The 16,388-nt window shown below is 43.1% G+C and overlaps 1 protein-coding gene across 3 annotated transcripts in view; it reads right to left on the bottom strand.

Annotated features, from left to right (window-relative positions):
* SIPA1L2 (signal induced proliferation associated 1 like 2) overlaps positions 1–16,388 on the bottom strand; it is a 250,339-nt gene that overhangs the window by 87,297 nt on the left and 146,654 nt on the right. For all 3 annotated transcript variants that reach the window (XM_066383247.1, XM_066383264.1, XM_066383256.1), the window contains exons 5-6: positions 13,160–13,334; positions 9,056–9,159 (exon numbers count right to left, since the gene is read on the bottom strand). In XM_066383247.1, the coding sequence (XP_066239344.1) occupies positions 9,056–9,159; positions 13,160–13,334 (279 nt within the window). The remainder of the gene's footprint in view (positions 1–9,055; positions 9,160–13,159; positions 13,335–16,388) is intronic.

The raw sequence follows: 16,388 nt of genomic DNA on the forward strand, positions 1-16,388 counted from the left end.
AGCCTTAGCAAGCCGGGCTAGTGCTCCACCCACACCAAGCCTGTCTCTGTTACCCTGGGTATTGTATTCAGAGTATTCTAATTCTTCTCCAGCATCAGGTCATTATCATCGTGAGAATAGGGGATGTGTCTCATTGCCTTTTGATTCCCTTGTTTCTAATGGCCTTCCCCGGGCACAGCAGACTCTGAGTCCACATTTGCTAAATGTATAAACAAATGACAGAAATATAATCACAGCAACACATCACTACTGTACCTGAAACTTCCAGACACCTGCTGATAAATCCATGGACAGGGCGCTCTATAAGTTTATACAAGTAGAGCCAGAGTGTCTGCACTCAGAGTTTGTGACCCCCAGTTTTAACAGATCCACCACTCCTCACATATGTGGGTGATGTCACTGCAGATCTGGGAGAGTCTCAGGTAATAAGTCTCGCTTTATGAGCAACAACAAAGACAACAAACTAGCTCTTCAGTTTATTTGGCACCTACAGAACACACATCACTCACCATAAAGAGCATTAGGTTCAACTTTTAAAACCTTTAAAATCCAGACACATAAAGAAAGAAGTTCATTGCCAGGCCCCTGACTTGTGATTTAGCACAATAAAAGGCCTGGGACAGTGGGAATGAAATATTCATTCTCTTGGAGTTGTCTTTATGCCAATGAAATTGCTGATTCATACGCTGGAAAACTTTAATATTCATGGTGAAAGGAATTAATACATGAAAATCATCTTACTGTCAGAGAAATTTTGAAACATATAGTAATATATAATATAAACCCAATGAATCATTTGTATTTTTTAAAAATGTTTGCTAGCTATTTAAGTAAAAAGTAAAACGTGTTATATTTCAGATGCATATTAAAAATCAGAGACAAACTAGGTCATGTTTGCTGGGTTATCATTCACCCACAATGCAGTGGACACAGATGTTAACCATAACAAATATATCAGGTAAAGAAAGAAAATGGATCTAAAACAAACATCAGTAGAAAAGCTGAAAAAGTATATAGTAAGCTGAGATTCTCTTCCTTCGTTTTCCCAATTGCTGAAATATATAATTTATATGTACTGTAATAGCACAAGGAAAATTCAGGAATAAATGAAAAGTTTAAAAAAATAGCTAAACTACGTAACATTGTGTTCAACATATTTGGTGAACATGGAATACAAAAACTTACACTGCACTAGACTCAATATCCTTGAAGCACAGGAATTCTCAGATTAACGAACAGAAGCTGGAGGTCACACCATAGGGCTATGGTGCCCGCCTCACCCTGAGTGATGACAGGGCCACAGTTCACTGTGACAGGCCCTCCCAAAGAAAGGTGCTGGGCAGGCCTGGACTCATTTGTCAGGGATTCCTTGCTGTGGCTACTATAACAGCAAACAAAACAGTTCTGCTTGCCCATTTTCTCTTTCCCTGAGGGAAGAGGATATAACTTCCATACTTTGCGACAGGAATACTGAAAGCACGGCTTAAAAGAAACTTTAAGACTAGTTACTTTGACAACAAACCATTTTGTCCGCTCCTAAGCACATTCTTTTGCTGTGTAAAAAGGGGCCCAAAATGCTTTTAAAAATCAAGTTAAGTCTTGCCCTGGCTGGTTGGCTCAGTGGTAGAGCGTCGGCCTGGCGTGCAGAAGTCCCGGGTTCGATTACCAGCCAGGGCACACAGGAGAGGCGCCCATCTGCTTCTCCACCCCTCCCCCTCTCCTTCCTCTCTGTCTCTCTCTTCCCCTCCCGCAGCCGAGGCTCCACTGGAGCAAAAGATGGCCCAGGCGCTGGGGATGGCTCCTTGGCCTCTGCCCCAGGCGCTAGAGTGGCTCTGGTCGTGACAGAGCGACACCCCGGATGGGCAGAGCATTGCCCCCTGGTGGGCGTGCCGGGTGGATCCCGGTCGGGCGCATGCGGGAGTCTGTCTGACTGCCTCCCCGTTTCCAGCTTCAGAAAAATTCAAAAAAAAAAAAAATCAAGTTAAGTCTTAAGCATAGGTACAAAATACACTTTGTAGAAAAAATAAAGTGTGTTTATGGCGGGGGGAGGGGGGAGTCATTAGGAAGACCAAAATCTAACATTCTTTGTAGGAGAATAAAATAAGAAAAATTAACACTGTGTCTGTTAACAGGATATTTGAATTTTAATAGAGACTAAAGAAATATAACATCTGGAAAGTAAACCAAAACATTATTCACTGTCCGCTGTGACATTACTAAACATTAAATAGTAATTTCTTGGACTTCTTATAAAAGGTAAATGTTTTCTTTCACAGTTAGTGCTGTTTTTTTCTAACTGGTCAGTGATGCTATGAGTCTGGAATGGGAAAGGAGATGGTCAACCATAGTCATGAGGCCCTGTGAACCAGGAGGACGGGTCCCTGGTCACCAGGCACTACTGGTTTGGGAGTTAGGAATTAGGAAATGATAGCCACTGGGATAACTCCTCCTTTCTAGACACCTGAAGCTCAAAACACATCTTCAGTGCCTAGAAAACCAATTCAGTGTCTTCAGCTGCAAGAGTGGGTTAATAAATATTGTATTAGATGGATTTACATAGTGAGTTCTACAAAACTTCCAACACTTGATTCAAGCTGTGAAACAAAAATAAGATCTTGTTATGACAAGAAAAGTGAAAATGTGATTCTTCACCCAAGTATATGGCAAAAGGCATAGAGTTGTCCCAGAAATAGCAATCTTAGGGTTTGTTCTCAATTCCCTAAACACACATCAGGGTTTCATAGGACTGCTTGTGAAAACAGTGGAAACAAAATGCTATCAGGCAGCCACATGTGGACCTATGTGGCATGAAGGTGAACAAGGCAGACCTACAGCTTCTATGCAAAGAGATTCATTTGTTGTTTATTTATTTATTTGAGGAGAGAGATGAGAAGCATCAACTCATAGTTTTGGCACTTTAGTTGTTCATTGATTGCTTCTCATATGTGCCTTGACCAGGGGGCTCCCGCCAAGCCATTGACCCCTTGCTCAAGCCAGCAACCTTGGGCTTTAAGCCAGTGACCTTTCGTTTTAAGCCAATGACCATGGGATCATGTTGGTGATCCCACACTCAAGCCAGTGACCCTGCACTCAAGCTGGGACCTTGGGGTTTCAAACCTGGGGCCTTAGCGTCTCAGGTCGATGCTTTGTCCACTGGAGCACCACTGGTCAGCCATTTGTTAATTTTTTAAAAACCTAGCATCATAGAAGAAAAAAAGCAGTTTGCATCTGATTCTGGAGGAGAGAGGGAAGCACGCTGCACAATATGAAAGAAGCAGCTGGAATGTGGTCCAGAAGGAGTTTCTGAGAGTCAGAGAAGACAGAGCTTCATCTGAACCTAAAGAAGGCAGATCTCCAGGCAGCCACCTATCTTAGGAACCAAATATGTGAAAATTAGCATGACTTCAAAGAGAAAACTTCATCATTTAATGATTACAAGTGCTGAAATTCAAAGACACGAGCTCAGAACTGAGCAAAAGTTTAAATGGGTCCCCACACACAAAAAAAAACAACAACAAAAAAACCCCACTAGTTCTGGACCTTAGACCTCGGGTTGGAATCTGAAGTCTGGTCAGGAGGAACAGGGCTGTCCAAGGCTCCTACTCTGACCTTACTGCCCCGCCCCGCCCTCTACAGCCACCACCCACAGTAGGGCCATGCGTTTCTGCCACAGGCATTTTTGCACTTGAACCCCTTGCTTGGGAAGTTGCTCCCCTTTTACACAGAGGGCTCGCTTCTCTTCCTTCTCAGACCCTCCTACTCTTACATGTGTGCACAGAAAACACACACAGATACATGCACGCACAGACACACAAAACACACCCCTCATACATGCTACCCGAGATTATGCACCAATAAGAGCTATCTGGTTTCCTGCAGGAAGACAAGGACTGAGCGAACACAGAACAGGAGTGTAAATACGCAGGAGCGGGAACCCCGCACACTTACCACACAGACACAAAAGGTCTCTATTCAGAGGACAGCCTTGCCCAACTGCTCCCGTAAAAAAAGTGAATGCTAGTTAACAACTTTTATCTCAGATCAGCAAAAAGATCATATCAGATTTAATTACCATTTCTTGGATTCACCATTAATTTATCATTTTCACATACCCAATATAAAAATATTGCTTCAAATATTTAATGTTAAACATTACATAAAATATAAAATACGAACGAGCTAATCTAAGTAAGGCTGAAGATTTTACAAACAGATAAATAAAAATAAACTATGATGTAGATTTCTGATGATTTAATAACAAAGGGAAGATGACAGGATTATGAAGCTACAAATATCCCTCTTCTCACACTGGGCAATACCAACCATTCTTCTAGACAATACTTCCTATCATTGGGTGTAAGTGTATATTATTAGGATCTGGGTATAAAGCAAATCATGGAAAGCTGAATAAGCATTTTAATCTTCCAGAATATTCCATATAATAATGAACCCCAGTGTAGTCAGTACCTGCTCATACAGCACCTGAGACAGATTCCTCCAGTATTGGGTTCCTTAGCTGTACCAAATAATGACTTAGAGAAGTCCACAGTCTTGCAAGGCACAGGTCTGAGTGACATGGAGAAGGGGTCTGTCCTGGCTCATACCTAACACGTCTCCATTACCTCTGCAGACGTCACACCCAGCACTAGGCTAAAATCAACATCTTCAAATAGAATCTCAGAAACCGGCTGGTGGTCTCATAGCAGAGGGACTTCCATGGGGCTCAATAGAGAGCAGCTCTAACTATACACATGCCCTTTTTAAAACATGTTACCAAGTGACAGGCACCATGCCTACTTAATCTGTTTTATATACTTAGCTAGAAAGAAAGGTGTTTCTCTGTGAAAGTGAGGTCTGAAGCTGATTCAGGAAGTTCCTTTCATTCATAACACCCCCAACTGCTTCATTATGATTTGCTAAGCAAACAAGCAGAGAGAAACATACAGGGGAGAGAGCCCTGTGTCTGGGGCTGTCAATCCAGCCCCGAGATCTGTGGGACTCGGAAGAGGGACAGCACTCCCAAATGGGGCTTCTTGTCACTCCCTGGTCTGGCTACATTTTCTATGCAAGAGTCAGACATTTCAAACATTAAACTTTTTTGAGGTGGCAAATTCTCTCAAGATACTTAATACATCTTGGAATCAGCTTTCATATTGATTTATTACAAAGACAAACATAAGAAATTATATCTGACATGGATGAGTCTGGACCAGTAAGAACAGTCACAAATACCATGGTGCCAATGAGGCCAAAGTCACAGGTACGATTCTTATGTAGGCCAATTAGCTGTGCTAAGTTCTAGGGACTCAAATGCAGCCAGGAACCCAGAGGCCAATGCAGACATCTGTGGCCATGTGTGGAGGAGGCAAGCGATGTGAAACGAGTCAGCAGAATCCTCAACAAATTTGTAAAGTGCATGTTCCAAGACTGTACAGTGGCATCATTTATCCTTGAACAGAGTACTCTTTTTTAAATTTTTATTTATTAATTTTGGAGAGAGAGAGAGAGAGGAAGGGAGGAGGAGAGAGGGAAAGGGAGGAGACAGAGAGGAAAACATCGTTTTGCTGTTTCACTTATTTATGCACTCAGTGGTTGATTCTGGCATATGCCCTGACCGGGTATCGAACCAGCAACCTTAGCTTATGGGGATGATGCTCTAACCCAGTGCTTTTCAACCATCAATGACTATAAACTCTATAATCTTCATACAACATCAGGTGGTTAACTCTTTCTCTAATAGGCACAAATGCTGGTCTGCAAACTGGCAGTTGAAAAAGACTGCTTTAACAAACTGCACTACCCAGCCAGGCTGAACAGTATCTTCTGATGACAGCTGATGATTAGCAAAATATTAAATGTCAAAGTAAAAGCAATTTTATGAAATTACAGATAAATTTGTCCCTTAATTTCTTAACTATTCTTTCATAATAGATCTTTGGGATTAGGAACAGGAAAATAAAATGCAAATTAAGTCATCTGAAATACTTATACTTTGTATCTAGTGAATTATAAAATAACAGCAACTACTAAAACTTAGTGAGCATCCTCTGTGCCAGGCACAATTTTAAGTGTTTATGTGTATTATCTCATCTAATGCAAATGGCCATCCAGGGAAGGCTTGATAATTAATTCAGCAGTTTACAACCCTGGCCAATAGCTCAGTTGGTTAGAGCTTCATCCTGAAGCACAGAGGTTGCAGGTTCGATCCTCAGCCAGGGAACATACAGAAACAAATGTTCCTGTCTCTCTCCTGCTCTCTCCCTTCCTCTCTTTAAAATCAATAAAATAAACATCCCCCACCCCAAATTCAACAGTTTACATACTGCTTGCCATGTTTTGGGTACCATTCTAGGTACTTAGGGACATGTCAGTGAAAAAAAGAGATAAAAGGTGCTATGTCGAGGGATAAAGAAAACTAAAGCAGAGAAAGTTTTGCCCAAGGTCACAAAGCTAGCAGCTAGGATTCAAATCCAGAAAGTTTGGCTCTAGAATTCTTGCTCTTAACAACCACATTCTACTGCTGAAGCTTCTTTGCAGCCTAGAAGAAAGAAGTCTCAGAGAAGAATCAAGAATGAAAATTCTACCATGAAGACGATATACAACATCAGTTCCAAAAAGGCTGTGTGTGCCACACCTCCTGTTTCCAAACCCACGTCAGGGATGTCAACAGCACAGCATCCTCTCCCCAAGCCTGGGTGCTGCCCCAGAATCCTTAACAACCCAGTACTCCAAGCAGCCATAACTGGCAATTCAGATCATGTCCTCATTATATTATCATCAATTTCTTAAGCCTGGCCTGTGGTGGTGCAGTGGATAGAGTGTCAACCTGGAGCGCTGAGGTCACCAGCTTAAAACCCTGGGCTTGTCCGGTCAAGGCACATATGAGAAGCAATCAATGAACTACTAATGTGAAGCAACTATAAGATGACGCTTCTCAGCCGCCCACCTCCTCTCTGTAAAATCAATAAATAAAATTTTTAAACAAAATTTTTTAAAATTCAGATACTAAGAACCCTACCCAAGGCCACAAGGCAAGCAACTGACTACAGAATGCAAATCTACTAGCTCATCTCCCACTCTTCACTCCTCCCCTCTGTATTATGACAGTTTCTCCACCCGTGTTTAATATACAGTTGTCCCCCCATATCTGCAACTTCGCTTTCCATGGTTGCAGTTACTTGCAGTCAACTATAGCCTAAAAATACTAAGTGGAAAATTCCAGAAATGATCAGTTCTTAAGTTTTAAATTGTACCCTATTCTGAGTAATGTTGATGAAAACTTACGCTGCCCCATTCTGTCTGACCCAAGGCGTGAGTCACCTTTACCTAGCTCTGCACGCTACAGACACAGTAGCACAGATACCGAGGGGCCAGTCATATCACTTTTATTACAGCACATTGTTATAACTGTTCTACTTTATTATCAGTTATTGTCATTAATCTCTTATTGTGCTGAATTTATAAATTAAACTTCATGTAGGTACGTAGAGAAAAAAAAACAGTATATATAGGTTTTGGTACTGTCCGTGGTTTCAGGTAACCACTGGGGGTCCTGAAATGTATCCTGTTGGATCCCCCTCCCCCTTCTCTTCATACATATTTGTTATGTGTAGGACTTTTCAAGGACAGTTTCACTGAAGGGGGGGGGGCAGGTACAAAGAACTCATAAACCCACAGATTTTAATTACTGCACAACAGAAATGGGGTGGTGAAGCCAGTTCTGAGTTCTAGCATGAGGAAAGTCAAGCAGACTTCAAAACTGCAGAGGCTGCCATGTAAGAAATGACAGGGCCAATGCAACACCAGCAGGCGGCAGGGAGCTGGAGGGCTCCGTGGTCTGAGTACGGGGAGCTGGGAGAGACATGCACGGCACCCTGCTAGCACGCTGACAGACACTCCTGGCCCAAGCAACCCGAGCTGAGCGACAACTTAGCATGCAGCTGTTACTCAATGATTCGTGAGTGTCTGGAACGACCCCCTGGTCTGCAGCCAGCTTCTCTGTCTCTAGTAACTCTGCTGGGCATGATCCAAAATAAGTGGTTTAAGAGTTGGCAAACCTTCAGGTTGAAACTTATAGATGCATACACATGATCTAGTGATTATAACCCTATCTCATAGAAAATGCAGTTATGTGATCAAAGGATCGAGTTTTTCGAGGGAGTGGGAAGAACTCTGATGACTAGACATCACAACAGAGAACTCAGGGAGGACAGGGAGGAAGCCAAATGTTGGGCAGAAAGCAGCAAGAAAACCTTCCTGGCAATTACCATGAGCAGAAAAAGGGGAAGTGAAGTTACCCCAAAGTCAGGAGCCAGGGTGGGAATCCGAGGTTTGCTTTCTCGTCCTGGTGTAGGACCTAAGGTGCTTCTAACAATTAGTGTGGGAGCAGGCAAGTGGCCTTCTCTTTGGAAAAATGTAAATTTCGATTGCCTATGTTGAATTCATAAGCATTTAAAAAAAGAAAAATTCTCTGCAACAATTACGCTTCACTCATCAAATGGGCAACTCACTGAACAACTTAGACACAGTTTTTGTGAACTGATATATTCAGAGCCAGAGTGCAGTTAAGTGACCTCAGGAGTACTAAGCTTCCCAAGCATGAAAACAAACTTTGTTCCAGCTCCTGATTTAATCCCAAGAGAATCCAACCCCTAAAATTCAGGCACACCGTGAATGAATGAAAGACCCCTCCTTGTACTGTGCTCTATAAGGAAGCCATCTACCCACATGCAGAAGCCGAAGGTCGTACTACACAGTTGGCCTTTTTAACACAGCTGACACTGGTGTCCCTTTAGATTTTGCCTAGCAAGAAATAAAGGTGAGTGTGGAAGAGTTTCTAGGTTTTACAAGGAAAGGTGGAATAAAACGTATGCATTAATACTCCCTTCAAAGTCCAAGTACCTCCAGATAATTGAAGAGTCAAACCTTATGAAGGACTATCAAGAAGAAAACCCACTGATTCTTTCCAGAGTCTGTATGCACATACCCCCCCCCCCCCCAGCGGTCTGCCCTCGGCTTTGATCTGTCTGCACTGTGGGCTGCGGGCAGCGCATACCTGCTGTCTGTTGTTGGGCATGTAGGGCAGCATGGTGGACACATGGAACATGAGCTCATAATCTTTGTACGTCGTGTAGAGGGAGTGAGTTCCTGTAGAGTCAGCTAGAGACAGAGATAATCACAAAAACAAGTTAGGCAACAGCAAAATTCACGATTTACCACAGATTATCATTATTACAAAAAGTAGTTCAATTGAAAAAACAAACAAACCACTAATCTAAGCGACCAGTGTCTTGAGGATCACCCTGCCCTCTCACTATATGCTGTCTCCACCACTTTCCAGCCCGGATTTGGGGCCTGCCCTGCTCCCACCCACATGCCTTCTCTTGAGCTCATGGTTCCCCCTAATGAGTCTCACCACCCGACTTCCCCCAGGGATGAGGTGCTTCACGAGCAGGACTGCAGGTCAGCAGAGGACGAAAGGAGTGGGAGGTGTGATGGGTGCGGACTGAGTGTAATCTAGTGAACAGTGTGAGCTAACCAGCAGTGACCCTTGCCCATCCCTGTGAATGTGTGTGCTCAGTTCACATTCAGAACCCAGAACAATCGAACAGAATGGATTTAACATGGAAAGAACAATGTTACAGAAGTCCTTCCCTGAAATATGCAATTATCTTCTATTTTCAACAAGCAATGCAATGAGTCATGTGATTAAAACCACGAAGACCGATTGTGACCTTACTATGCATTATACACCGACACACATTAAAGCTGTGACAGCTGAACCCTGTCAATCAACAACAAGCCACCTTTCGAGAAGCAGAATGCTTCTCTGCAATTAAAATCCCATCTGCATTACCAATAGGTTACCTCAGACTGAGTGTCACACACCAAACCAATATGGCAACTAGAAATATTTAAGTAGTAATTTTAGGATGTAGTTTTGAACCACTTTGCATATAGATGAAGACAAAAAGAGAAATATAAATTAAGATGTTAACAGAATTCAGGACTGCCTTTTTCAATCATTGACCTATATGTTTATTTTTAAAATAGGTTTATTTTTCTACCTTTGAAACAACAAGAAACAATATTGTTCAATATTATTTAGAATAAATTTTATTCCATTGTAATTACTGGATTAACTTTAAGTCATCCTAGGTTAAGCATTTTTTAAAAATCTAAATGATTTAATGATTTTTACCTTAAAATCATTAACACTTTTAACCTTCGTGGGCCTCACTGAATCCTGCAGTATTTGTTTATTTCTATTTATATCTGACTCAGAAATAGTCCTAAGAATCTTCTAGAAATGTCATAGAAGAAATATCACATGCTCTGAAAAGAAACTCAACAGAGGCAATTTCATAAATACAGGAGTATTTCGAATGTTTATACACGGAGACTGCTAAATCAAGCTGCAGGTGGTCAGAGAGGTGTGCCTCTAACAAGCTGCATATTAAGCAGTCCTAAAATAAAGCGACCTTCTCTTTTAACTATTCATTAAAAGTGTATCTGTTATTTTTCAGAGGATTTTTTTAGAAGGTGATATTTCAATTGTGTTGGTTTAGGACCTTGCCAGTGAACGTGGCTTTGGACGTAAGCAAGCATACACATGATGAGATGATAACCACATCTGTCAGTGAAGAAGTGACTGGCCAGGACCATTCTGAAGGCCAGAGGATGACAGTCCAGCACAGTTAATGACTCTCATCCAAACACTGTGATTAGGATGGTTCATTCAGTCAGGGGAACCCTGACAGAAACTTAATTGGTCAACAAGTTTCAGATTCAGAAAATTGCAATGAAAGAAGAAAAATGCACTTTGGAAGGTAAGAAACACTTTTAAAAATGGTCATAATTTGTCTATCCTAAACAGTACCAGAGGATGAACTTCTGAGATGAAATAGTCTGACAGTTTTTATCTCAAACAGCAGCATGGTGATGGAGAAGTTAAACTGACCAGTGTTCAAGAGATTGCTCCCATGTTCCCATTCCCAAGGGAATGGGGCCACAAGGTGGGACCCAGTCCTGCCACCTCTGCACCCAGGTGGACGATAGGCTGTCCAGGTCTGGCGTCTACGCGCTGTGTTAGCAGGGCCTCTTGGGAGCTCATGCCTGCTCTCTGTCCCTGTTCCATTTCACTGTGGACTGAAGAGAGAAACGGCCGCCCCACTCAACAGCTGAGAGAGACATCGCAGATACTTTAGAAATGCTCCAAACAGTCCTTGTGAAGAAAATGAGTTCCTGATTAGACAGGAGTTAAAACTAGAACACAGTTCTCCTGAATTAAAGATTTCTTTTTTGTACATTCTAAGACAATTTTTATGTGACTATTCCAGGAAACACTATTCTTAGAAACTCCCTCTCTACTAAAGGAACGTCTTGGGCTTCTTTTTATCTCACAGAATGCCTTGCTCTCAAAAATATGATAAAGGTTTGTTGATTATTTGGAATCAGCATGTCACAATCTCATTCTTACGGTGTCATTTCCTTGAGCTAAGGTGATTAGTGCTAATGTATCAAGAACATCTCTGAGGTCATAACGGTTCAAGAAGATGTCAATTCTACACACAGGAAAACATTTACATCATCTATGTTGTAGTTTTATAGGATGTATGGATAAGAAGTTCTTAAAATATTCCCTCAGTCCACCCCACTATACAGAGAGGACAAGGATGCATGGTGCCAAGTCCTTGTCAGCAGCAGCTTTCCAGGAAGAACATCCCTAAAGGAAGCATGCCAGCACCTCTCGGGAGTGGGTGGTGGTTTTCAGGTAAGAGCTTGCCAAGAAAACAAGGAGAAACATCAGACACGGTTCACTGAACTGTCATACAATATGTGGGTATTCACAGTGTGTGATACAAATTATTTCCTTATCTTTATGTATCTGAGGCATGAGCAATATGCACTCAATATAATAGTCCAACTCCAACCCTGGCCAGTATGGAAGACACACAGGGGCTAGCATGCGAGCTAACACTGTCTTCTGGTCCTGGGATCTGTCCTCTTGTATAACTTTCAAACCCAGAGCTGATGACAGGTACACAAAGACCTGGCACCACCCTAATATAGGCAAACAGCAATGACAATCCCTAGTTAAGTGGACACTGGGGGCAGGAAGCTATGATGCCTCAGGCCACCTTGGTTCCAATGCCTGCTTGGCCACACGCTGATGCTCTCCCAGACACTCCAACTTTGGACTCTATCGGCTCCTCTTTCATTAACAGGCGTCCCCAAACTACGGCCCGCGGGCTGCATGCAGCCCCCTGAGGCCATTTATCCGGTCCCCCACCGCACTTCACTTCCGGAAGGGCCACCTCTTTCATTGGTGGTCAGTGAGAGGAGCACTGTATGTGGCGGCCCTCCAACGGTCTGAGGGACAGTGAACTGTCCCTCTGTGTAAAAAGTTTGGGGACCCCTGCAAGAACAAGCAGTTCATTGCTTGATAACAGACAGAATTTTCCAAAGTATACAAAATTACTCGGCCTGTTACCCAATGTGCTAAAAGCAACTAAATAACAGCACAAATACAAAGCTAGAATATTTAGAATTTAAAAGGACCATAAGGAATACTATTAGCTAAATGTAGATACAAGACAAATTCATACATTAGGTGGACAGAAAGCCTGCGCATTTTAAATCGCCAGTCAGCCTGGCACCTTCGGCGTCCTGAGTAAGGTCCTTGAAAAAGAGAAGGCATCAGCTTTTCAATCATAGCTCAAATCCCGAGTTAGCATCGTGAAACCAGAAACAAACAAAGTCAAGCCACAGCCTGGTGTGAGCTAACATGCTGATATTCTGTCTTTTGGCAATGAATGCAGCGTTCATCCTTGGTAAGCTGGAACAAGGGTGTCATGAAAGAGGGGAGGTGAAAAGAAAGAAGAAAATATTAAAAGATCCTCCAGGAAGCACCAGGGACTCTCTCTGCTGCTGTTACAAAAGAAGAGGGATTGACTTTGAACTCATGTGAAACATATCCCTCTTGAGAAAAGTGCTTCCAACACTCACCTGAGGAAATCTGAACTTGATTCTAAATAAGCTGGCCAGGCAGCTTCTGGGGTCAAGAACAAGAGGGCGTGCGATCGCTCGCTTAGATGTCTGTGGCAGGCCTACCTTAGCAGATGGAACACACACACACACACACACACACACAGCTTACTTTTATTGTCTAGCTGAGCCCGGTATTTACTGAACCCTTTCAGCCGCACTCGCTGGCCCAGAAGATCAAGGAATTCTTCAAAAGCTGGTCCCGCGGTCTCGTTGTTATACATCTCCTCCTCGGTGCTCTGGCCTGCTTTGCAGTAAAGGATCCCAATCTTGTGCTGGAAGCTCAGCTGAAATGGGGGAGCAATGCATTACTTGTCAAAGAGCAGCAGACACAAAACTAACTTCCAGGAAAACTGAAATGAAAGAAACTCAGAAGTCAGACATCAGGAAAGCATGACTCAGGACAGTTCCCCAGGCAGAAACAAAAAGCACAAGAGCTGTCATTGTGCAAACAGCTACAACACACAACAAACCCGGTACCCCAAATTACCACTGGAGAAACGGTAGAAATCCTAAGAAATATATGTACAGCATGGCCATGTGGGATTTGCCTGGTTTCCAAAAGGAACAGCTAAATTCAAGATCTACTCAAAGACGTAACAATAGGAATAGGTAACCTCATACCAGCCAGATGAAAAAGAGCCCAGACTTTTAAGGGCGTTCTCTCTCTGGTTCCTAATGTTCTTTTTTTGTTGTTGTTATTTGAACAGTCATAAAAATATGAAATATTAGAGACTGCAATGAAAAGACATCCCATTAAAGTTCAGTAAGGCAAGAATCCCAATGGATACTGTGATACATGTATATAAGCAGAGTAATGTTTTGTTTCCATAAAAGTGACTTTGGCTGTACAATTGTCATTTCTACATTTTTTTTTTTTTACTATCTCGAAAAGAAAACATCTACTAAAAATACAATGGGCTGTAAAGAATTTTAATAGCAATTTAAGAGTTCCTGCTGTAATCCTATCTCCACTAATCCTCCATCACTCTCACAGTGCAGGACGGCTCTCTCCAAGACTGATCCAGGAGAAACTGGACCCAACTTTAGAGCTTGCCTGTTTTCCCCAAAGAGGAACTACTCATTCATGAAATCAGAGCACTTCATCTCCTGAGCAGCAATCTGAGCCTCCAAAACTGACAGATTATCAGAGAGCGCAGACTCCCTCCAGGCATCCATCCATCACACGGCTCACTTTTATTACCAAGCTGTAAAATAGAGCCTTTGATGCAAATTCATTGCTGACTTTATCAATAAAATAAGGCAAAATGATACTCATTTCCCTCGAGTGGCAGGGTGATAAAAGCGGTCTCATCTACATTATCTAATGACAACACACGGTCCAGGCAGTTAGGGAGACTCCTGCCTGGGGAGCCCAAGCTGCTGCAGGAACAGCCCACTGTGCTAAAAGAAACTTGAGTCCAGCAGGTGGAGTCAACCAGGAAAATACCCTGAATGCATTCCAACATGACTAAGTGCTACAGGGGGCGGGGGTGTTACAAAGGAAAGCCTCTTTTGCTAATGAGGGACCCAGGTGGGTGGACCACCTACCTGCTCACAGCCTGACTAAACGCCTTGCCTGTAATGATGGTGGGGTTTCTCTCAGAGCTGCGAGGTCCTCAATCACACAGCAAAGATCACTATCGAGCCTTGACTGTGTGTGTGGCTGAGACAGCCTCACATAAGCTATTTAATGCCTGGTGTTGTGAACTATATTGAACAGAGAAAAATTATATTCTTTCAATGACTGAGGAATAAATGTTTCCAATCAATTCAATTACACAAATAAATGACATACCACAATTAGTGCAAATGGACTATCATCCTAAAAAAATATTCAGTAAAATAAAAAGCCCAGTATTATTTAATTACAGACATTAATTGCCCCTGAGGCACTCAGAAGACATTTCAAGACCATAAAGTACATCAAGGAAACATATGAGTTAGCAGTCATCACCACAGACATCGATGACCTCAGCAACTGCCACACTCTCTGCTAATCCTGTGCCGTGGCCTCAAATCCAGGGATGGCTTCACATCCCTGGATCACGCTGAGTCTGACTTTCCCTTCGCTGTCAGAAAAGAACTCAACTCTCTCCAGCGACTTGGCCCTGGCCTAGGAGAGTCCACCAGAAATGGTGCAGCGTGATCAGGATGGACCCCAACATCCCACGGGCCAGATGCCCATGTGTCACAGTGACGCTGGACTATCGTCCACATCCCCGGGGCTCACCCTGCCCTGTGCTGCTGTCCCTGTTTGCTCATGCTCTGCCCCCTACCTGCCACTCACCTCAGAGTACTATCAGCACCATGAGCCTACCCTGTGTGGCTGCCTCACCTGTATTCTCTGCCTCCAATGACTCTGGCCATGTCTGCTGCTTGTCCCAGCCTGGCCTGCATCTCCACAGGAATCCCTTCCCTCCACCCACACCCCTCCTTTGGGAGGAGTGTCGGGTGGTGTGGCCTCACACTAAAGTTAAGCAGAGCCCTCAGTGGACAGGAACTGTTGCTCTTTGTGTATTATGCCCGTGTATGCCTTGTGGACACTCATTCAGGCAAAAGCCAAATGCAGTTGACCCTTGAACAACACGGGTCTGAAATGCTCGGGTCTACTCATATGTGAATTTTTTTCAACAAATACAATAAATGTATTTTCCTTATGATTTTCTTCATAACCTTTTCTCCAGCTTACTTTATTGTAAGAATATGTAACATATAACTAGGAACTGCGTTATTTGACCGTTTATGTTATTGGGAAAGCTTCCTATCAACAGTAGGCTATCAGTAATTAAGTTTTTAGGGAATCAAGCATTACATGCAGGTTTTACTGCACTAGGTCTGCACCCCTAACCCCTGTGTGACTCAAAGGCCACCTGCACCTGGAGAAATGAGGCCCAGGACTTCTCTGCTGACTGCAGTGCTTTCCACTCCACAGCCTTCCCTCCCTCTACTAGACCCTAAATGTGAACAGGAGTGCAACTATCTAAGAAGCCACTGGGCCCACAGGAATTAAGGAATGTTTCTAAAATAATTTCAAAATCCCAGGGTTCATTGACAGCAGCCAGTGTTCTGGTTCCAGTGAAAATGCCATTACACATACATGCACACACATGTTGACCATACCCATATGAGCACAGGTATGCATATGCAGCATGGACATCACACAGGTTATCCACTGACAGGCACCCACCAGCTCTGCCTCTTGGACCAGGGTACGAGGGGTGGAGGCCACCATGGAACTTGGAGAGCACCACTTCCCGTGACTGCGAATCAATAGTGTGCTGCTGCACCACAATGGCTGCACTACCACCAGAACAAGTCTCATAACCCTCGGAAACACA

This window comes from Saccopteryx leptura, chromosome 1, assembly GCF_036850995.1.
Source record: "Saccopteryx leptura isolate mSacLep1 chromosome 1, mSacLep1_pri_phased_curated, whole genome shotgun sequence".
Lineage (NCBI taxonomy): Eukaryota > Metazoa > Chordata > Mammalia > Chiroptera > Emballonuridae > Saccopteryx > Saccopteryx leptura.